This window comes from Equus quagga, chromosome 2, assembly GCF_021613505.1.
Source record: "Equus quagga isolate Etosha38 chromosome 2, UCLA_HA_Equagga_1.0, whole genome shotgun sequence".
NCBI classification, from domain to species: domain Eukaryota; kingdom Metazoa; phylum Chordata; class Mammalia; order Perissodactyla; family Equidae; genus Equus; species Equus quagga.
The window spans coordinates 92,697,433-92,718,962 of record NC_060268.1 but is presented as its reverse complement, the minus strand read 5'-3'; the positions used below and the strand labels follow the sequence as shown (position 1 = coordinate 92,718,962).

The 21,530-nt window shown below is 57.0% G+C and overlaps 3 protein-coding genes across 4 annotated transcripts; 2 read left to right on the top strand and 1 right to left on the bottom strand.

Moving 5' to 3' along the window:
* Window positions 1–3,018: 3,018 nt before the first annotated feature.
* Window positions 3,019–4,673, bottom strand: HDDC3 (HD domain containing 3). Its single transcript, XM_046648934.1, has 4 exons — window positions 4,521–4,673; window positions 4,152–4,207; window positions 3,799–4,039; window positions 3,019–3,507 (listed from the first exon to the last, which is right to left on the bottom strand). The coding sequence occupies exons 1-4, from the start codon at window positions 4,630–4,632 to the stop codon at window positions 3,377–3,379; spliced, it is 540 nt and encodes a 179-aa protein (XP_046504890.1). The 5' UTR covers window positions 4,633–4,673; the 3' UTR covers window positions 3,019–3,376.
* Window positions 4,674–5,621: 948 nt separating this feature from the next.
* Window positions 5,622–7,270, top strand: LOC124235934 (protein shisa-like-1a). The gene is made up of 3 exons (XM_046654482.1): window positions 5,622–6,211; window positions 6,399–6,609; window positions 7,105–7,270. The coding sequence occupies exons 1-3, from the start codon at window positions 6,109–6,111 to the stop codon at window positions 7,268–7,270; spliced, it is 480 nt and encodes a 159-aa protein (XP_046510438.1). The 5' UTR covers window positions 5,622–6,108.
* Window positions 7,271–7,355: 85 nt separating this feature from the next.
* Window positions 7,356–20,545, top strand: UNC45A (unc-45 myosin chaperone A). Of its 2 annotated transcripts, none has more exons than XM_046654481.1 (20): window positions 7,356–7,485; window positions 7,712–7,873; window positions 8,115–8,151; window positions 8,450–8,625; window positions 10,883–10,975; window positions 11,492–11,659; window positions 12,814–12,982; window positions 13,267–13,437; window positions 14,171–14,342; window positions 14,957–15,257; window positions 16,071–16,165; window positions 16,402–16,543; window positions 16,926–17,066; window positions 17,271–17,398; window positions 17,550–17,616; window positions 18,075–18,188; window positions 18,411–18,526; window positions 19,392–19,509; window positions 19,617–19,772; window positions 19,922–20,545. In XM_046654481.1, exons 1-20 carry the CDS (start codon window positions 7,480–7,482, stop codon window positions 20,177–20,179), a joined length of 2,790 nt encoding a protein of 929 aa, XP_046510437.1. In that variant the 5' UTR covers window positions 7,356–7,479; the 3' UTR covers window positions 20,180–20,545. The 2 variants fall into 2 exon arrangements, with proteins under 2 accessions (XP_046510437.1, XP_046510436.1); XM_046654480.1 differs by having other exon boundaries at window positions 7,414–7,530.
* Window positions 20,546–21,530: the final 985 nt, after the last annotated feature.

Genomic DNA, 21,530 nt, shown 5'->3' with positions numbered 1-21,530 from the left:
CCGTACATAGTTGTATATCTTAGTTGTGGGTCCTTGTAGTTGTGGCATGTGGGACGCCGCCTCAGCGTGACCTGATGAGCAGCGCCATGTCCGCGCCCAGGAACTGAACCCTGGGCCGCCGCAGCGGAGCGCACGAACTTAACCACTCAGCCACGGGGCCGGCCCCAAAAAAAGAAAATTTTGACATATGCTGCATGAATGAACCTTGAAGACAGTATGCTCAATGAAATCAGTCAGTCACAAAAGAACAAATACGATATGATTCTACTTATATGAGGTATCTAGAGTGGTCAAATTCATAGAGGCAAAGTAGAAGGAGGTTGCCAGGGGCTGGGGGAAGGGGAGTGGGGCGTTAGTGTTTAATAGGTATCGAGTTGAGTTTTGCAAGATGAAAGTGTTCTGGAGATGGATGGTGGTGATGGTTGTATATCAGTGTTGCTATGCTGCTTGCCACTGAACTACACTTAAAAATGGTTAAAATGATACATTTTGTTTAATGATCTATTTTACCACAATTTAAAACATTTTTAAGAAACAAATACTATGTATTCACAAAAACCTATGAATTTACAAAAGTATAAAAATTGACTGGAAATGGACACCTCACATTTGTAATAATGTTAACATTGTGGAAGGGGGCACTGACAAATGGGGATGGGGATCAAAGGATTATCTTTCGTGTATATATTTTATAAAATGATTTGATGCACCTATGACAAAGGGATAAGTTCTGAGTGGGAAGGCAGATGTTTGTCACATTATTCTCTGTTGTTGTGAGTACTGTGGGGTCAATTCCCACTCCTGGGGCCCCTGTGGACAGCAGAGCTGAACCCAGCCTGGTCTTTTTGCACCATCCTCTCACCTTTCAGCACTGCTGTTCATGGAGTTTTCATGGCCCATTTTTCCGGCAGTGGGTGGCCAGGTCCTTCTTCCTAGTCTGTCTAATCAGGAAGCTCAGCTAAAACCTGTCCACTACGGGGGACGCTGCTGGTACGTGAAATACCAGTGGCACAGCTTTCAGCATCACAGCAACACACAGCCGCCACAGGATGGCAACCGACAGACAACACGCAACAGTCTTGGTTCCCTGACCGGGAAATGAACCACTAGACCACCATTAATCTCTGTATCCTTATGTAAATATAGAAATGTAATTTTAGCAAATCTCCAGAAAAGAATAAATGCAATTATAGTATTAAGAAACAAGAGAAAGACAGTGAATGAGGGAGGGCAGGAGGGAAAAAGAAAACCTGGAAATCTAGCAGGTTCTTAGCTCTCACTTCTAATATAAGAGCTGTTCGAAGGGACGGTCAGATCCCCAGGGTGGCCAGGAATCTCTCTGTCTTCATTCTAATTCTAGGCCAGAAGTAAACCTTCCAGGTCCCAGCCCAGCAAAAGCCAAAGTAAATACACATGTAACCTGTGAGGTGCTCCAGACTTAAGGTCGTAATGTATTAATGCTCATTTCCTGATGTTGACGATTGTAGTTGAATTACATAGGAGAATGTTTTTGTTTAAATATGAAGGTATTTAGGGGGGAGAGCGCACCAGGTCAGCAAATTAACCTCAAACGGTTCAGGGAAAAAAGTTACTTATCCCATTTGTCTGTTTAAAAAAAAAACTATTGAATTAAAAAAATATCTCCCATATTGGCTCAGATCAAACAGGTTACCTACGGAGGCCTCAGACTGAATCCAGATCCACTAGCTGCTTCAGACCTGATCTTTCCTATTCCCAGCAATCGGGGCTGACCTCAACTGTGGTCATTCTTGTCTGGCTAAAAAGACTCAGGAGTGTGGCAAAAAGAGAGAGAGGTTCTGGTCCCAATCCTGTCACGAACCAGTTTTCTTCACCTCTCCAAGCTTCATATTTCTTCTCTAAAATGAGACAAAAATTCTACCCTGCATCTCTCCTCTGGTTATTATAAAGAACAGACGAGGTAACACATGCCAAAAGGTTTTGTAAAACATGAGGCCCTGTGACGATCTCTTGATCTTTGCATTTTCTAAAGGTACAAAAGGGATTAATGTTTGTTAAATGTCCTGAAACTCTAGTTTTAAGCCACTTAAGAACTGAAGACTAATTTTAAAACTTCGGTAAATATTGTTTTTAAAAGTGTAAGGAAGTACTTTTAAAAATCCTGTAAGCATGCCCGTCAAAACTAATTAAAAAAAAAATTAAAACCAGAATTCTCCAAAACGTACCAAACGCTGGCCTGCCTTTAAGGGGATTAAACTTTTGAACTTTGTTTATTCGTTTATCTGGGACCGTCTTGAAACTCGTTTTCTTTTAAAATCACCTTTTGGTTGCCCTTCATCTTTTTTTCCCCAAAGCAACTGCACTGGGGCCTTTTTTGGGTAAATAACCATCATGGTCCAAAACGAAGTGGCCTTTGACCTCACAATTTCCCCATCCCCCAGTTGCACCCTTTTCAAAGGGACTTGATGCGCATCAGGTGCTCGGCAGCGACCACGATCCGCACGCGGTGGTCCCGCCATGCGGCCGCCACAAACAGCTCCGCCCCTCGCCCAGGCCCCGCCCAGCGCCGGACTCCATGGGCGGGGCTGCCCCGGAGCCACTTCCGGAGGCGCCCGGAAGTTCCTGTCGCTTAGCAACCAAAGGACCCTGCCATGTGATGGGGCTGAGACCTCGGGGTTGGGGGGGGCTACCGACTGCGGCCAGTGTCCGCTACAATCTGCCTTGCTCAGCAAGCGCTGCCAGTAAGCAGGTGGCGCTCCTTTCCCACATCTGTCATCCCGTCCAACTTTCTTAATGAGGAAGACCACTATCGTTTTTTGAGCACCTACGTGTCAGTCTCCACCAGGCACGTCACATAATCTAACCCTGGAAATAACACAAGCTATCTCACTGATCAGGAAGCCAGGCTCAGAGGGGTTGAGACCTCAACTTGAGGGACCAGTCCCAGGACGCACACAACTGGAACCCTGCCCTGATGAAGGGCAGGTATCCCGCCTACCGGTTCCCCACTCGGGAGGCTGGAGAAGGAGCAGCAGCAACTTAAATCTTCACCTCAAATACTTTATTTTCCATAATGACTTATGAACTAGGGCTTATATAAGCCCAAATCCCTGAGGGGCCAGAGACTCCACCATGCAAAATCGCAAACAGACCCAAGGGAGAAAGGCAGTGAATGCACTAGAAATGGGTGGGGTGCATCTGATTCCCACAATCCAGGGTTCAGCTTAGTTGGCAGGAAATCTTCGGCAGGCGGAAAAAAAACAAGTGTTTTGGCCCCTAATATCTGGGCTGAGTGAACCAGGAAGGGAGCAGGGGCGGCACGGAAGGGCTGGAGTATGAATCCTCTCCTGCCTGAGTAAGGCTGGAGCCTGTGCCACCTGGTGGCTCCAAGCACCGCTCAGAGTGTCAGCCCCCGCTCCTTAAGCAGCTGCTTGAGAGCCTCTTCCAGCTGCCGGTTTGTTCCCTGAAGCCCCTTCACCACCTGTGCTGCCCACTCGAAGTATTCCTGGACTCTCTGTTCGGACCATCCTGCAGAAGAACGGACAGAACGCTGCTCTCATGTAGCCTCCAGGACAGCCGCGGATGGTGCTTGTCCCGGAGGACTTGGGGCAGGGCCTTGGGAAGGGTTCCTGATCTGTCCTGAAAACTTCCCCTTGGCCCAGCCATCGTATTTCTACTGTATGAAGGAAGATCAGAGTGGTCTGGTAGGATTCGTTTGGGGAACGCCCAGGCTTTTTTTTCCCAGGGGAACTGACCAACCTGTGCCTCCAGAAGGTGGACACCCCTCCCCTTTCCCTGAGATCAGGTTGGGGCGCGTACCCTCTGGGGTGCAGCGATTCAGGTCCCTCAGATTGTACAGTTTGTCTGCCAGCTTCACCAGTTTCGCCCCCGGGCTGCTGTGGGGCGCCTGCTCCACCTGCAGCCGCTTTCTCTCCAGCTTGGGCAGAGTCTTGTCATCCGTCACCTCCTCCACCAGACGGCGCACTTGCGCCCCGAAGTGCAGCTCCACCTCATCCAGGGTGGTGTCCGTGTCCTCCACGGTGTCATGGAGCAGGGCTGCCTGGGGACAGGCTTCCACTCAGCCCTGGGACGCCGCCAGCCAAGGGGTGCCCGGAGCTGAATGGCGCCCGTGATCCCCACCCCAGCCTCCTGGACGAGAAGGAGGAAGTTACCTGCAACACCACAATGTCAGTGATTCCCGCCTCATGGGTCAGGATCCGAGCCACACCTGACGGGGCAAAGCAAGAAGTCAGACCAGAGGGAGCCCCAGGGCGGCGCGTTGTGGGTTTTGTAGAGCCAGATGTGGCCCATCACTAACTGGGTGACCTTGGACAAGTCCTTTGCTCTCTTTGGATGCGAAGTGTACAAAGGGGACAATCATGCCTGCCGCCTAGGGTTGTTGTGAGGCTTAAACACGAATAGCGTCTGGCGCAAAGCTGGATACACAGTCGGTGCTCAGGAAGGAGCGAGCCCTCCGCCTGCCCTTCCCGGTCCCCACCCCCTAGACGCCGCTGCGGTTGCTCCCCGGGCGGCGCGCCCACCGATAGGGTGGTTGATGTAGGGGGTCCCTTCGGGGTCCTTCCGCCGTTGCCATCGGTGCTTGCGAGCCGCGAAGTCTGCAGCTTCCAGCAGCCGCGCCGCCTCGGAGCCCATCGCACGGGTCCGGCGGACGACTGCAGTCCCGGGAGCCCGGGGAGCCCGGACGGAGCGTCCACAGCGCCCCCTGGCGCCGCGGAGGCCCGGGGATGGCGGAGTGTGGCCCGGACGCGTTCCTCCGGGGCTGACCCTCCCGGCAGACAGCGCGGGGTGCTGGGCAGCTGTCCTCAGCATCGCAGCCCTGGTTCAGTGCGCTCTGCTGGGGGTGCAGGAAGAACATGGGCTGGCTCTCTAGGAGCCCGTAGTCTGGAGGGAGGAGGAAGACCGACAAGAAATAAGACAGTGGGCTCATGGTGTGCGCACCGGGGACTGGGTTACGGTGGAGGAAGGGCCATTCACTTAGCCTCTTAGTCAGAGGCAGCTTGTCTCAGGAGGGGTCCCTCCCTTCATGAAAAGTCAATCTTCAACCTGTCAGGGCTCTGAAAATTCTCAAAGAGCTTTAAAAAGTAGTTCTCCCTGCAGGGATGGGCCTGGTTGCTCTGGGCATGGGAGCCTCATTTTGGGGCCCAGAACTTCTGGAAATTGGAGCCTACACAGCCCTACCTAATTGATTTAGATTTCAGCTCCCAGGCCGCAGTGATGTCTCTGCAAGAACCGTCTTCTTTGCTCTCAGGTGCTGGGACAAAATTTCTTTCTTGTGCCACAAAGGTTCCTGCTTCAGTCCCCAGGCACCTGCTGTGGGCCCGTGGGGTGATGAGTGTTGACACTGCTGTTCTGGGAGCATGGTGTTGTCAGGCCTCAGTAGGCACTAGAACAACACTGAACACTGCTGGCTGGTGGCCTCCGGCCTTCTGGATTAATTCTCTGTCCCCGTGGGTGGCAGCCATGAGGTAGGAGGGGTCAGAGGGCCCCAGAGGCCCCAGAAGAGCATTCCCTGTGAAATGGGGCTCGTTAGTTGGGAAGTATACTCCAGGCAGACAGGTAGCCTCTGCGCTCTGGCTGGTAGCTGGGGCAGATGAGGGCTGAGGGAAAGAGCTAACGAAAGGGCCTGCCTCTAGTCTTCAGCTAGTGTTGGTGGTTGCCATGATGCAGAGGTTAGGGAGGGAACATCCAGACGCTGGAGCTCAGGTCTCCGGGGCCTGACATGGAACAATCAGAATTCCCAGGGCTTCCACACAGCCGGAAAGTTGAGAGTGGGTGGAGAGAAACATATGTGGCTCTAAATGCTTATCTGTTCTTCTGGCTAATGGCTGAACTTCTCTCTCATCCCTCATCCTGTCCTCTAGTCTTCTGAGCCTTTTTCCCTTCAGCTCAGAAAATCCTGGGCCGCTGGGAGCCGCAGCCCCCATTTTCCAACAGAAGATAGGAACAGTCACTTTCATCCCTCTCTAGAAGTCTGTGACAGGAAAGCTTCGAGTTTGTGTTAATGGTGTCCGCGGGCCTTGATTTTCATTTCCGTGCCGTCTGCAGCCATGGCTTAGAAAGACAGAGATCGGGGCTCCCAGGACCCGGGCTGAGGCGGAAGTGACTCTCATGGACTTCCAGAGGACGCAGGGCCTTTCGCTCAGGGGCCTGTCTGGGGGGCTACTGCTGGTCTTCAGCTGGATGACCCTTTCCCAGCAGACCTCTCTCTCAGGTACAGCACTCTCCTCTGCCCCATGCCCCGCTTCAGGTCCCCTATTCTCCCAGCTGGGAAGCTGATGGGGCGGAAGGGAGCCGGTCCACCTGAGAATGGCTGATCCCTTTCACTCTCCTCCAGGGGTGGAGCGGGGTGTGGGCGGACCCTTCCGGCTTGTCTCCAGCCCCCTTACTCCTCCCTTCAGCATTGGCCCGCCACCCTCACTTGTGCCAGACCACCCGGGAGGCAGGCGGCCGCCACTACCCTGGTTTCTTCTGTCCTCGGCTCTCTGACACTCGCGAGGAAGCCTACTGCTGCCACCTGCAGGCGGCAGGGGGCTCCTGCTGCACCCGGGCTGAATTCGAGGCCCTGTACCGAGTCAACCTGTCCTCCCTTCCGCCTCCGCCCACGCTCAGGTGCGACCTCCAGCCCCAGAGCCGCCGGAGCAGGGGCAGTGTGGTCCAGGATCTGGGGCTCTGCTCCTAAATGCTGGGGTGGGGGGCTTGTAGCGTGTAGACTAGTGGAGGGACAGACCTCAAACAGAAAATCACGTAAATACGTGATTACAAACGATTCCGCGAAGGAAAAGTTGAGGGGCTGTGAAAGCCGGTAACAGGGAGCCATTGCATGTGTCGTGGGACCGGGGCGGGGTGGGCGGGGCGGGTGTCAAGACAGAGGATCTCGTAGTCTGTGGATTGCACACGTTCTAGTCGAGGTTTTCAATCCTGAATCTGTGCATGGAGGGCTTTAGGGTACCTGTGAGCCTCCTAAATTTGTATTTCACAAACGCTACTTTTATCAGAGGAGGGGGTCCCGAGCTTCCTCCCGACTCTCGGGGGCTCTGTAACCCACAGGATGCAGCAGCGAGAGTGCGGCGGGCCAGCACCCTGATGCTCTCGCCTTTCCCGCAGGGGCCCGGGCCCTCTCCTCGCGCTGGGCCTCTACAGCCTGCTGCTGGTGGTCCTGATCAGCGCAGACCTCGCGCACTTCTGCCGCGGTCGGGGCCGGAGCCGCAGCCGGCCAGCCCCTCGGTCCTCCGCCGCGCGCCCCCTGCAGGTCCCGGCGGGAACACACTAGGCAAGCCCGGGGCTTCTCTGCGCCTGCGCACCCAGGCCGAGCGCCCCGCCTTGGCCCCGCCCCCGACGCGCCCCTCCGTGGCCCCGCCCCTTCTCGTTCACCGCCTTGGACGCCGGACTGGGGCGGGGCAGCGACTGCAGATTCCTGAGCCCTGACCCACCCCCGCCCCAGAGACTGCGGCTGCGCGGGCCCGGGACATCTGCATCGTGATGACTGTGAGTGGTCCAGGGACCCCCGAGCCCCAGCCCGCCGCCCCCGGGGTGCGTACCCATCCCCCCGCACCATCACCTCTTCGCTCCAACTCGGACCATTCCCCGGCCTCCTCCTCCCTCCATCTTGGCCCTCAATGGGACTCGTCCGCGACACGCAGCCTCCTCTCCTCCGTACTCCCCGGCTCTGCCCTGAGCCCATCTCCGACGCCTCCACCCGTTCCCCCCACAGGCCAGCTCAGTGGAGCAGCTGCGGAAGGAGGGCAACGAGCTGTTCAAATGCGGGGACTACCAGGGAGCCCTGACGGCCTACACCCAGGCCCTGGATCTGGGCGCGACGCCCCAGGACCAGGCCATTCTGTACCGGAACCGGGCCGCCTGCCACCTCAAGCTGGTGAGGGAGCGGCTGCTCTTCCCCTGGCCTGCCGGCCCCGATTTGCCCATCTCGCTGCTCCTCGGGCCCCGGCTGGGCATTCACCTCCCCAGGCCACCCACACTTGTCAGAAATCTTTGGGCTTCTTGGTCTGGGGGGCGGGGGCGTCGATCAGGTGACCGTAGAGAACAGCCCTCCGCTCCCATTAGTGCCCTGGAAAGGAGATGGCCAGCCCCTCAGGCCTCTGTGCCTTCTCTTTCAGGAAGATTACGACAAGGCCGAAACGGAGGCATCCAAAGGTAGGGTGCTGCCGGCCCTTGTGGGGAGCTGTGGGGCTTCTGTGGTGGGCAAGGACCCTGGGACCACCGCACCTTCACAGTCGCCTTTCCTTTCGCCCCTGAAACACATCTGCCTTCTTTCTTTCCCACTTCCTCGGGTGTCTCCTTTTCTGCAGCTACTCTCACCCTTTCTGAGGCTGGAGTGCTGGGCCCCACATTCGTCCCCCCACCTTCCTCTGGCCCTCGAGATCTTTCCCTCTTGCTCTTGCCTGGAGACGGAGGCCTCATGGGTGCTGACAGAGCTCCCGTTTCTGCTCAGCCATTGAAAAGGACGGCGGGGATGTCAAAGCGCTTTACCGACGCAGCCAAGCCCTAGAGAAGCTGGGCCGCCTGGACCAGGCTGTCCTTGACCTGCAGAGATGTGTGAGCCTGGAGCCCAAGAACAAAGTTTTCCAGGAGGCCCTGCGGAACATCGGGGGCCAGATTCAGGAGAAGGTACGTGAGTGACCAGGAGAGAGCAAGGCACTGACTGGTGGTAGAGGGGCACTGGTCCACGGGCCTGGGTCAAGGGTGTAAAGATAGTTCTCCAGAGAGGAGGTACCTATGGCCAGTGAACTTGTAGAATGATGCTCAACGTTGCCAGCAGTTACGGAAAAGCAAATTAAAATAGCAAGGGGCTGTAGTTTTGGTGGTCTAAGCATTTAAAGTTTGTGTACTTTGCTAGAAGGAGGGAGGCAGACACAGAAGTGGTGAGGTTAGGGGGACATGGCTCACGCATGACTCCTGGAGGGGATATGAGTTAGCACAGCTGATTTAGTACAGCTCCTTTAGAGAGCACGTTAGCATGTCTCTTAAAATTGTAAAAGAGTGGATCTTGTGATCCAGTATGTTTACTTCTTGCTGTCTGCTCTAGAGAAGCCTTGCTGTGTGCACAAGCAGGCTGGGTATGTTTATTTTGGCTTTGTTTGTAGTAATAAAGTCAAAACTTGCCTAAATGACCAGCAGTAGGGGAATGGCTAAATAGCCTGGGTGATGTCCTTCCTACAGACCCTGTGTTGTAGTTGCTGAGAACAGGTAGACCCACAAGTGTGGACATGGAAGGCAGATACTCGTCAAATGGAAAAAAGCAAAATATACAATAACATGTATAGTACAATACCACTTATGTTAAAACAATCCCGCATGTATACACCCAAAATATGCCATGTTTTCTGTGGGTCTGCTTGGGTAGGTAAACACAGAGAAAAGTATTTTTTTGGTTTTTTGAGGAAGATTAGCCCTGAGCTAACATCTGCCACCAATCCTCCTCTTTTTGCTGAGGAAGACTGGCCCTGAGCTAACATCTGTGCCCATCTTCCTCTACTTTCTATGTGGGACACCTACCATAGCATGGCTTGCCAAGCGATGCCATGTCCGCATCCGGGATCTGAACCAGTGAACCCTGCGCCGCCGAAGCGGAACATGTGCACTTAACCTCTGCGCCACTGGGCCGGCCCGCAGAGAAAAGTATTTTAAAAGACATACATCTGGGGCTGGCCCCGTGGCCGAGTGGTTAAGTTCGCGCGCTCCGCTGCAGGCGGCCCAGTGTTTCGATGGTTTGAATCCTGGGCGCGGACATGGCACTGCTCATCAAACCACGCTGAGGCAGCGTCCCCCATGCCACAACTAGAAGGACCCACAACGAAGAATATACAACTATGTACGGGGGAGGGGGGAGCTTTGGGGAGAAAAAGGAAAAAATAAAATCTTTAAAAAACAACAACAAAGACATACATCTGGGGCCGGCCCGGTTGCCTAGCAGTTAAGTTCATGTGCTCCACTTTGGTAGCCCAGGCTTTGCAGGTTTGGATCCTGGGTGTGGACCTAGCACGGCTCTCAAGCCACGCTGTGGCAGGCGTCCCACATAAAATAGAGGAAGATGGGCACAGATATTAGCTGAGGGCTAATCTTCCTCAAACAAACAAACAAACAAACAAAAAACATACGTCAAAATGGTATGTTTGTGTGACCTCTGGGGAAAGGAATGGGATTGAGGGGGATTTTCAAAAGAGAGCTTGCTTCGGCCATTAATTTTTTTTTAATAAAGAGACATCACTTGTGTGGTACATATATTTAAAAATTAATTTAAGAGGAAGAACCTGGCAAGCAGGTCGCCTGGGCCTGGCAGGAGACTGTGCTGTGACGGGTTAGTCATGTCTGCACAGATGCACGAGGGAAGGGGGGCAGCATGCATACTAGGCAGCTGTCCACGTCTGGGACCCTGGGGAGAAAGAGTACTCATTGAGAGTATTTTTAGAAGCTGTCAAAAAGAGAATTCTGGAGCTGGAGGGAATGCTAGCAGCTGCCTCATGGCCTGCCGGCTTCTTCACAGGAGGCATAAATGTTGAGTTCGGTGCCAGGGGAGGAGCACCGTGCTGCCACAACAGAGATGGCACCACTGGCGGTGGGTTGCCTCGTGGCTGGCAGGATGCCTCCCCTTCTGAGTGGCACTGCCTTCAGCATCGGTGCTGCCCCTGCTGCCCGAGAGGGAAGCAGTCAGAGAAGTAAACAGCCTCGGGAAGTTCAGGAGAAGCTGGCTGGCGAGTCTCTTCCTGCCCAGGGTTGCTTGGTGCTAGCTTGAAGCCCAGGCATCCTTGCTGGGCCTCCCAGAGACAGGCTCCAGGCCTGGGAGGAGCCAGAGAGAACAAATGGGCAACTTGTTGTCTCTGGCCAGGAGAGGTGATGTTGTTCATGCTTTGTTGGTTTGTCATAGGTGCGATACATGTCCTCGACGGATGCCAAAGTGGAGCAGATGTTTCAGATACTACTGGACCCGCAGGAGAAAGGCACTGAGAAGAAGCAGAAGGTATAGGGCCCGGACTGCGTGAGTGGGGCTGAACTCCCACGAGAGCTGCCCTTCCATAGCACCCTCCCTGTGTGCTGACGTTGCCCCCGAAGCCCCTGTTGGCCTGGTCTGCTGGATGTCACTCCTGAGATCGTGCCGCTGGGCCCACAGACCCTGGGTGGGAGCTCAGAGGGCCTGCCCCTGAGTGTGAGTCATGCAGAGGGAACAGTGTTCACTGAGCGCCCTGTGGGCCAGGGCCTGTGCCAGGAGCTAGGGGCACAGAGGTGACTGAGGCACTGTCCCTGCCCTTCAGGCTCTGCCAGAGATTTGGGACCCATTTACTCTAACCATCGACCCTGAGAGCACGCTCTTCCCTCTACTTACAGAGAAGGAAATTGAAGTTCAGAGAGGTTAAATTTGTGGCCACGGATGCTCAGCTGCTCAGTGGAAGCCATGAGGTCCCAAGCTCAGGGCCTTTGCTTGCCCTGCCCCTGCTGTGTGCAGGGTCCCCGTGGTGATCTGCTTCCTCTGATGCAGGCTTCTCAGAACCTGGTGGTGCTGGCCCGGGAGGATGCCGGAGCTGAGAAGATCTTCCGGAGTAACGGGGTTCAGCTCTTGCAACGCCTGCTTGACACGGGAGAGAGTGACCTGATGCTGGCAGCTCTGCGCACCCTGGTCGGCATTTGCTCTGAGCACCAGTCACGGGTACGTGTGCCAGAGGGTCTAGTTATTACCTCCATCCGTCCGTCCATCTGTTTGTCCATCCATCCATCCATCCACTCACCCACCCTTCCACCCTTCTATTCTTCATCTTATTCCCCCCCAAAATGTAAGGCAGAGTACAAGGAGACATGTAATAAGAGAGGAAAAATTAAAATGGCACGACAAAGGCCAACATAATTTGGGCTGAAGTGGGTGCTTGCTTTGGGTGGGCTCACAGGCGTGAGCTGGCTTCCCTGAGCCGGCTCACAGAGGTGCCTGTCACTGACTCATTCATTGTCCATGTGGTAAAAGCAAGCTTGTTGCAAAGAAAAAGGCACCTGTCCTTTCCCACAAACCAAACTGGGTTCCCCTGGAGGGGGTCCTCACAGTGAGTGATGTGGTCAGTGATGTCACACACAGCATCTTTACCATCGAGACAGTGACCAGATGTGAAGGGCTTGACCCCGAAATGATTCTCAGCATAGACTGAGGGTGTCCAGCACAGACAGTTCAGCAGGAAGAGTCCTGCCCTGGGCCAGTGTCACGGAGGCCATGCCCCAGCTCTTGCCGGAGCTGGCTTGACCCAGGGGACAGGGACGTGGCCCTTGGTTGCTTTTAGAGGAGCCCACACTTCCTACATGAGAGTGGAAATGTGAAATGCTCTGCGAAAGCTCTTTAGGCCAAGTTCGGCTATATTTCTGGGTCTCCCAGGACTAAGAATGGTAAGAGCCTGTGAATTCTGTCTGCAGAATCCCCAGGGTGTAGACAGAGCCTCAGCGTTGATATTGGGGAGGAACTAGGTGGCCTTGGGCCTGGTAGGCAGGTAGCTTTGTCCAGGCTGTTTCTCCTTCCTGGGGGGACACAGGCCAAAGCAGCTGCTTTCAGGGCCACAGTATTTATTCCTTGTCTTGTCTGGAGCCAAGGAGAGGAGAGAGGGTGGAGAATTCCTCTGGAATGCTTTCTTTAGGAAGCCTTTTCAACGAGGTCATGCTGGGCCCCCCGGCCACACCCCCAGGCAGGCCCACTTGGTTTTCGTTGGAGCTGCTCCTTCCTCTAAATGTTTTCTCCCCTCGGGCGCCCTTCCCTGGCCCCCAGTTAGTGGTCTCTGTGGCTGCCCTTCACCAGCTTGAGGCTCTGTCCACCTCTCTCCCACCCAGACAGTGGCGACCTTGAGTGTGCTGGGAACACGGCGCGTGGTCTCCATCCTGGGCGTGGAGAACCAGGCTGTGTCCCTGGCTGCCTGCCACCTGCTGCACGTTATGTTTGATGCCCTCAAGGAAGGTGTCAAGAAAGGATTCCGAGGCAAAGAAGGCGCCATCATCGTGGGTGAGTGGCAGCAGGTCTGTGGTCCTTTGGGGGTTGCTGTCGTGGAGGGAAAGGGGCTGAGCCAGCCAGGCCAGCTCGTTGGGGACCAGACTTGCAGCTGCAGGTTGTTCAGGAATATGGCTTGGTGTTCCAAGTAGCCAGGGCACCTGTGGGCAAGGCTGGAACCCAGCCCAGAGCCCAGGATGCAGGTTCCCCTACCCCGTATCTTCCTGGCCTACTGGGGAAGTTCAGGGTCAGATGGGGCTGGGCCACCATGTAGCCCACCGATGTTGTCTTGTTGCCAGATCCCGCCCGGGAGCTGAAGGTCCTCATCAGTAACCTCTTGGAGCTACTGACTGAGGTGGGGGTCTCGGGCCAAGGCCGAGACAATGCCCTGACCCTCCTCATCAAAATGGTACCCCGAAAGTCTCCCAAGGACCCCAACAACAGCCTCGCCCTCTGGGTCATTGACCAAGGTAGGTGATGCCGTTTGAAAAAGAGCAAGAAAGAGCCTGAGCACGGGTGGCATCTTGCTTGGGTTGCTGGGCCTGTGTATCCCCAGCAGTGATTGCAGTGAGCCCGGGGTCTGCACTGAAGTGCACCCTGTGGCCTGTGCTGCCCCCTCGGGGAACGCAGAGTTAGACCCTCAGCCGTTACCATGTGTGCTGCACGCACGTTGAGCAGGCCTGCGAGCTGGTTAACGGGGAGGAGGGATCAGCTTTCTGTATCTGAAGCTTTTTTTCAGTGAACGTGTGTTGCTTCTATATTCAGGAAAGAACATATGTCTAATATAAAAATTCACACTTCTCTTTTCCCCTAAAAGATAAGTGAGGAAAGCTTGGCAGAAGTCGCTGCACGAGCACACCTTCTGGGTGCTCCTCTCCCCTTGTTAGCCCCATACTCCTGTGAGGTGTGGATGTTATTTTCCCCTTTAGATTTACAGATGAGGAACCTCAAAGCCCCAGGACATTGGGCCCCACGGGCAGGGCCGGCATGCAGACCTCACTTCTAAGGTCCCTCCCTGACCCCACAGCCGCCTCCACAGGTAGCGAGTCAGCCAACCAGATTCTTTGCGCCTGCCCTCCAGGCAGCCGTGTGCCCTCTGTTACCTCGTCCAAGAGGGGTCCTGCTTTTCTGTCCAAGGAAACATCTCCCCTTTGCCTGTAGGGGTTGGAACTAGTGTTCTATCTACACAGGGTGTCTTTTCAGGTCTGAAGAAGATTCTGGAGGTGGGGGGCTCTGTGCAGGACGCTCCCGGGGAGCTCACGGTGACGGCCAACAGCCGCATGAGCGCCTCCATCCTCCTCAGCAAGCTCTTCGATGACCTGAAGTGCGATGCCGAGAGGGAGAATTTCCACCGACTCTGCGAAAACTACATCAAGTAAGGGAGTCGGCCCGCCTCCCACCGCCGGGGGTTCCAGCAAAAGCCGCGACTCTTTGGGGAGGAACAGCAGGCAGAGGTTTTCTGCAAGAGCAGCCTTGGGGAGGTCTAGCAGGGGCTAGCATAGCGGTCCTGGGGCCTACTTCTTATTCCAAAGTGATGTCCCCAGGGACGCTGGTTCTCAGATCGTTTCTCCTGTAATGCGGCACATGCCATCGAGCACGCACTATGTTTATGGAGCACTTAGTGAGTGTCTGTTCCGACACAGCAGTAACACCACAGCCCTTACCCTTATGGAGCCTCAGCTGGAGAAGACTGGTGACAAATTACGAAACCAGCAGAGCAGTTTCAGATCCTAAGTACAGGAAGGAGATAGACAGGGTGTGAGTGAGAGTGACCTCTGTTGGGTGGGGTGTCATCAGGGACGGCTCCCTGAAAGCCGAGAGCGAGAAGGCCGGCGCCCGCTGTCAGGGGAATGTGCTGGGCTTCCCGTCGGCAGTTCCTCGCTGTTCCTGCCTGGGCAGCACAGGTGCCTGGCCCGTGGAGGGGAAGGCAGGGAAGAAGAGTCCCTTTATGCTGGCCTTGGGGTGACAGCTGTCACCTGTGCCCCTCAGGAGCTGGTTTGAGGGCCACGGGCTGGCCGGGAAGCTGCGGGCCATCCAGACGGTGTCCTGCCTCCTGCAGGGCCCATGTGACGCCGGCAACCGGGCCCTGGAGCTGAGTGGCGTCATGGAGAGCGTGATCGCTCTGTGTGCCTCTGAGCAGGAGGAGGAGCAGCTGGTGGCTGTGGAGGCCCTGATCCACGCGGCCGGCAAGGCCAAGCGGGCCTCGTTCATCACCGCCAATGGTGTCTCGCTGCTGAAGGACCTGTACAAGCGCAGCGAGAAGGACAGCATCCGCATCCGGGCGCTGGTGGTGAGACGGGCAGGCCTGGGCAGGGCAGGCAGGGGGACCGCCAGGCAGGGGGTCGGGCTGGCTGGTGTCTCAGGGTGCGGTCCTGCCCACTCTTGGTGGAAATATGGGAGGATGCAGGGCCTTGTCAAAGCCAGAAGCATGGGCCCTGGCTCCTTTCCCACAGGGCTCATGGTCAAGTCAGGGAGATGAGCCTTATACAGACGGAACACCCGAGAATGCAGGGTGGCACGTGCTGCCCGCTAAGGGTGGTGGGAGAAGCTCTGGAGGAGATGCTGAAGGAGTTTGGAGGACACAGTGGGCCATGCTGGTCAGAGGGGGTCTGTGTGGAAAGGTTGGGCCTGCAGGCCGCCCCAGGAGCTGGTGGTCTGGGGCCTGTGTGGCCTCCGTGAGCCCGTCTAGCCTCCGTGAGCCCATTTCAGCCAGGCACCTTGGGGGAAGCTGGTCCTCCTTGGGGCCCTTAGTTCTGGGTTTCTCTGTCCCCTAAGGATCTTGGCCTTGGCTGAGGCACCTGTCTTCTCTCCGCCTTTGCTCCACCTGTAAAGAGGTTTTTTGTATGACATGGAAAGGAACAGAGCAAATCCCGGTGCAGATTGGGAGGGGTTGGAGCCCAGGACAGCACAGCGGCCCATGTGTCAGTCTGTGCCAGTAGCTGCTTTTGCTGCTGAATGCTCTAGGTGGTAGCCTGGTGGGGGTGTGCGTGGCCTCCCGCGAGCCTGGCAGAGTGCCAGGGAGGGAGCCCCTGCCAGGTGTGGAGGAGCCCAGCTCTGCCTCCATCCCTAGAGGCCAGCAGCTGCTTCTCGCCTCTTCCCGCAGGGACTTTGTAAGCTGGGCTCGGCCGGTGGCACTGACTTTAGCATGAAGCAGTTTGCTGAAGGCTCCACTCTCAAACTGGCCAAGCAGTGTCGAAAGTGAGTCATTTGGTGTTGCCGTGCCCCACCATGCCCCGTCAGCTAGACGTCAAGAGAGGAGGGTCTGGGTGGAGGGTCTCTGGCTATCCCCCAGGCAGACCTCCTGGGTCCTGCCACGTGATCTGCTTCCGTATGTGGGGCGATGCCCAGGCCCCTGGCTTTGACCCCCTGGTCCTGGTGTGCCCCTTCCAGCCCCCCCAGTTCTGATGGTCATCCACCGCCCTGCGTGTCCCCAGGTGGCTGTGCAATGACCAGATTGACGCAGGCACTCGGCGCTGGGCAGTGGAGGGCCTGGCCTACCTCACCTTTGATGCCGACGTGAAGGAAGAGTTTGTGGAGGACGAGGCTGCCCTCAAGGCCCTGTTCCAGCTCAGCAGGGTAGCTCCGGGGGTCCCTGCAGCCATCCGGGGACCCTGTCTAGAGTTAGAGCTTCCCAGGCTTTCTTGACAGGTCTTGGCCAATAGCTTTGGTGGCCTGGGAGAGAGGGCTGGTAGCCCGAGTGGCTGCTCTGGGTGGCGTGGGCATACTGGCCTGCAACAGCAGTGTCGGAAAGGACGGTCTCTGGTGGAGTTGGGGAGGTCAAGTATGTGAGCTCCCAAAGGCTAGCGCCAGGCAGGGCCCTGGGGGGGCTCCCAGCTTCATCCTGGCGCCCAAGGGGTCCAGCGAGGGTAGAATTGGGGGCCAGGGCGTGGGCAGCATTTATCCCAGTGCCGCTCTGCCCCCTGGGGTGGCCGACTGACTGGCCCTCTGCTCCTGGCAGTCCGAGGAGAGGTCGGTGCTCTTCGCGGTGGCCTCAGCGCTGGTGAACTGCACCAACAGCTACGACTACGAGGAACCCGACCCCAAGATGGTGGAGCTGGCCAAGTATGCCAAGCAGCACGTGCCCGAGCAGCACCCCAAGGTGAGGGGGCCACTGAAAGGGGCTGGGGGGGGGTCTCTGCATCATGGGGACCTGTTCACCTGGGGCTTCCATAGCAGACGAGCCTTCCGTTTACGCGGGCTTCTTTCCCTTTGTTTTCACATCCATCACTCTGTGCTGTGAAGAGGGTCCCCCTTTCCCTTCTAGTCGGCCGGGGCCCCTCTGCTAAGCCACCTTCTTCCCCAGGACAAACCGAGCTTCGTGCGGGCTCGGGTGAAGAAGCTGCTGGCAGCGGGCGTGGTGTCGGCCTTGACGTGCATGGTGAAGACCGAGAGCCCGGTGCTGACGAGTTCCTGCCGCGAGCTGCTCTCCAGGTGAGGCTGCCCGGTGGAGCCCCTCCAGCTCGGAAGCCTCGAGGCTGCCCGCCGACCCCCGAGGGGGCAGTCCCGGTGCTGGGGCCTCTGGGCGGGGCTCCGGGCTGCCTCCTCCGCCCAGCCCCGCACCCACGCTGCCCTCTCCCCGCAGGGTCTTCCTGGCTTTGGTGGAGGAGGCTGAGGACCGCGGCACCGTGGTCGCTCAGGGAGGGGGCAAGGTGAGCTGGCTTACAGACGCTTTCCTGATGGTCCATAAAACCCCAGCAACAGCTGCCACACCCAAGAGTAGTTTTAGATGTGGGATGGGAACATTGTTGGTGACTGGCAGGAATGTCTTCCTGTGTGAGAGAGATGCTGGCAGGGAGGGTTCATCAGAGGCCCCGGCACTTTGTGTCTCTTTAGGTCCTGAGCTCTCCTCCTTTGCGTGTGTCGTTGGCCCCCACCTCCCCCACCGCCCCACCCCCGTCCATGGCTCGCCCTTCATAGGTGTTTCAGGAAGCACTTGGGCAGCTTAATGAGAGGCCTGAGGGAGGTGGAGAGGGTCTGAGCAGGGAGCCGCGTCAAGCTGGGCAGAGAGGAGGAGAAAGGTGAGGGCAGTCAGTCAGGGCTCAGGGCCTGCTGGTTCCAGCCGTCCACTCCTGGGCGTGTCTGGACACTGACGGGCTTGTCCCCACAGGCTTTGCTCCCGCTGGCCCTGGAGGGCACTGACGTGGGGCAGACGAAGGCGGCCCAGGCTCTCGCCAAGCTCACCATCACCTCCAACCCAGAGATGACCTTTCCTGGCGAGCGGGTGCGTGTCTTCCTGCCCCAGCCCTGGCCTCTACCCCTCCCTGGGCCCCGATGGCCTCTGACCTGGGCTGTGGCTCCTCCTTGGGACCAAGAGGAAGTGGCAGCTTTGCTGAGCCCCCAGGGCGGGGAGGGCAGCCTTCTCTCGGGGTGGACTCCCACCTGCGGGGTCTGTGGGTCGGTGGGGCTGGGGCGAGTAGCCCTGACAGGCACGTGCACACCACAGGTCTACGAGGTGGTGCGGCCCCTTGTCTCCTTGCTGCACCTCCACTGCTCGGGCCTGCAGAACTTCGAGGCACTCATGGCTCTGACAAACCTGGCGGGCATCAGTGAGAGGCTCCGGTCAGTGCCCTTGGGACGGGCGGCCTGGGCAGGGGGCGGCATCAGGGTTTAGATTATCCCCAGGGAAGCACTTTACAGTTTGGAAAGTACTCTGTGGTCACAGCTTTGTTCGAGCCTCGCAGTAACCCCTCTGTCACATCCAGCTGAGGAGACAGGCCAAGAGGTGTGACGTGGACAGTGCTCCATGAGAGGCGAGTCACCAAGCAGTAACCGTGCCGGCTCTGGAGTCAGACCGCCTGGGTTCAGATCCCGGCTTCACTGGGTACTAGTGTGTAACCTGAAACAAGTAATGTAAACCACACTGTGCCTCAGTTTCCCCCTCTGAAATGGGATGGTGATAGTGCCTATCTCATGGAGTCATAGTGAGGAGAATTAAACGAGAAAATACACGTACCAGCACTTGGTACATAAGTCTGGCTCCTAGCAAGATGCCCAGTCGATACGTATTCGCTATTACTGCTAATTGTGACCTTGGGGACATTACTCACTGCTTAGCCTTGGTTTCCTCCTCTGCACAATAGTCATGCTCATCACACCTGCACCATCACCCTAGGGCCGTGTGAGGATTACTGAGGTAGTCCAAGTGCCAGGCCAGGAGAGTGCTTGAATATTCCCTGTTAGTGTCACCATCACCCCCAGTCTGGTCTCCTACTCTGAGCTGAGAGCATTGTCCACGGTCCCCTGCCGTCTCCTAGGCCTGGGCAGAAGGCTGGACCCCAGTGCAGTTCATCCCTGGTGGAGGAGGGCGTTTGGACATTGCCCAGGGAGATCCTCAGCTCGGGCTCGATTCTGTGGGGCTACGGGGCTGGGGGCAGGGGATGCCGAGGCTCTGACGATGCTGACCCTTCCACCCCTGGCCCGGCAGGCAGAAGATCCTGAAGGAGAAGGCCGTGCCCATGATTGAGGGCTACATGTTTGAGGAGCACGAGATGATCCGACGGGCGGCCACGGAGTGCATGTGTAACCTGGCCATGAGCAAGGAGGTGAGGGTTGGTCCTGGCGGTCGTGGCCGGCAGCTGTGCAGAAATACCTGGGCCCTGGCTGGGCTTTGCCCGAGCTGACTCCGCGCACACCCCTCATCTGGCCGCAGGTGCAGGACCTCTTTGAAGCCGAGGGCAATGACCGGCTGAAACTGCTGGTGCTGTACAGTGGCGAGGACGACGAGCTGCTCCAGCGCGCGGCTGCTGGGGGCCTGGCCATGCTCACTTCCATGCGGCCCTCGCTCTGCAGCCGCATCCCCCAAGTGGTCAGTGCCTCTGCTCAGTGGGAAGGGGAGGTGGGCCAGGAACCCCCAGCATGGTGGCGGTTGGTGGGGGAAGTCCCAAGGTGTGCGGGTGTGTCCCCTGCCAGGGTTTAGCCTGTTGCTCAGTGGTCACACCACTGTGTTCCCTGCAGACCACGCACTGGCTGGAGATCCTGCAGGCCCTGCTTCTGAGCCCCAACCAGGAGCTGCAGCACCGGGGCGCCGTGGTGGTGTTGAACATGGTGGAGGCCTCGAGAGAGATTGCTAGCACCTTGATGGAGAGCGAGGTGCTGGAGATCCTGTCGGTGCTGGCTAAGGGCAAAGAGAGCCCCGTCACCAGGGTGGCCGCAGCTTGCCTGGGCAAAGCGGTGGACTATGGGCTTATCAAGCCCAACCAGGATGGAGAGTGAGGGGCTGCTAATGCACACGCTACCTACCACAGCACAGGGGGCCAGGACAGACACGGCCTTGCTGGTGGGGGCTGGGTCCCAAACACTCTGGCCTCTCCTCTGCAGCTGCCCTTTGATGTCCTCTGCTCTGAGTCAGGGGCCACATCAGTCACAGCCCTGCTCTGCCAGCACTGCCTCCAGCCTCACGCTGCAGGGCCCTCTCCTGTACTACTGTAGATAGCTGAGGGTGGGGAAGGTGACTCCGAACTCAGCCTGTGGATTCCTGCACTGGGAAGGGCATGTTGAGCAGCCTCACCACCTTGAGCACCACCTGAGCCAGCTAGCAGGCCTGCTGCTGACCCACTAATAAAAGTGTGTGAAATCGAATGCGTGCCGCCTGTGGGCAGGGAAGGCTGGTGGTGGGCCCGAGTCTGGAACAGGAGCTGGGGGTGGTGGTGCACAGTGGAGCTCCACAGCAGCAGCAGAGCTGCCTTTACCGAAGGGATCTGGTGGATTCCCCACTCTAGAGCCCGCTGAGTTGCTTCCTAATCCTATTGGAGGGTCAAGGGATAAGCCTAGTGTTATGAACCTGAAGTGAGTTCGCTCACCCGTTGCCCAGCAAGCCACTCTGACAGCGGGAGTAGTGAAGGAAGTAGGAGTTTATTGCAAAGCATTGCAAAGCGCTGAGCAAGAACAGGCAGCTAACGCTGTGATCCTGAACTCGCCGAAAGCTACTTGCAAGGGTTTTTATTTGGGATTTTAGACAGGGGAGAGGGAGCATGTAGCTGAAGTTTACAATGAGTCACGGTAGCTTCTCAAGGCTCCTGCGAGATGCCTGGGGTGGGGGTGGGTCCCATCAGCAAGCTATTCTCTTATCAGCGGTGCTCCTCTTCTGCAAGGCAAGCTCAGAAACTGGTTATTTTGTTTCCCACCTTAACCTTGTGGGTACAAGGTGCAGTTTCACCCTAATCCAGGGAAATTTTAACTCCTTCATCCTCAGTTTCACTAGGAAGCTAATCAATAAAACCTATCCAATCAGGAGAAAAGATGCGTTTAGGGTACAGGCTCTAGATGCCGGCCCTTCAGGACTTTGTGTTGAGAGTTCTCAGTGGCCCCCACTCGGGCGGTGCTCTGGATTTGGGGTCGGTGTGTCGCCCTGGGCATGCTGCTCCCTCACGGAAAAACGTGCGGGAAGTCCCCGCAGCCGAGCCGGCTGGAGCGGGGCCCATGTCCCCACGTGCCGGCGCTGGGCCTCCGGAGAGCTGCTTCCGCTCTGCGGGCTCCGCCCAGCTTGAAGCTCACTGGCTCAACGGAGGTAAGTGGCAGGTCCCGAGCCAATGGAAGGTAAAGCCCGCGAGGCGCCGGCTCCCGA

What these genes read in the sequence shown, in the direction of transcription:
- HDDC3 (XM_046648934.1), bottom strand. Translation starts at nt 4,632, where the DNA reads ATGGGCTCCGAGGCGGCGCGGCTGCTGGAAGCTGCAGACTTCGCGGCT. An exon ending in CTACATCAACCACCCTATCG is followed by an intron (nt 4,208 to 4,520) that starts GTGGGCGCGCCG and finishes TTGCCCCGTCAG; the next exon opens with GTGTGGCTCGGATCCTGACC. An exon ending in GAATCGCTGCACCCCAGAGG is followed by an intron (nt 3,508 to 3,798) that starts GTACGCGCCCCA and finishes GTTCTTCTGCAG; the next exon opens with GATGGTCCGAACAGAGAGTC.
- LOC124235934 (XM_046654482.1), top strand. Translation starts at nt 6,109, where the DNA reads ATGGACTTCCAGAGGACGCAGGGCCTTTCGCTCAGGGGCCTGTCTGGG. An exon ending in CCAGCAGACCTCTCTCTCAG is followed by an intron (nt 6,212 to 6,398) that starts GTACAGCACTCT and finishes TCCTCCCTTCAG; the next exon opens with CATTGGCCCGCCACCCTCAC. An exon ending in CCGCCTCCGCCCACGCTCAG is followed by an intron (nt 6,610 to 7,104) that starts GTGCGACCTCCA and finishes CCTTTCCCGCAG; the next exon opens with GGGCCCGGGCCCTCTCCTCG.
- UNC45A (XM_046654480.1), top strand. Translation starts at nt 7,480, where the DNA reads ATGACTGTGAGTGGTCCAGGGACCCCCGAGCCCCAGCCCGCCGCCCCC. An exon ending in CCGCCTGCCACCTCAAGCTG is followed by an intron (nt 7,874 to 8,114) that starts GTGAGGGAGCGG and finishes CTTCTCTTTCAG; the next exon opens with GAAGATTACGACAAGGCCGA. An exon ending in TCCGCATCCGGGCGCTGGTG is followed by an intron (nt 15,258 to 16,070) that starts GTGAGACGGGCA and finishes CTCTTCCCGCAG; the next exon opens with GGACTTTGTAAGCTGGGCTC.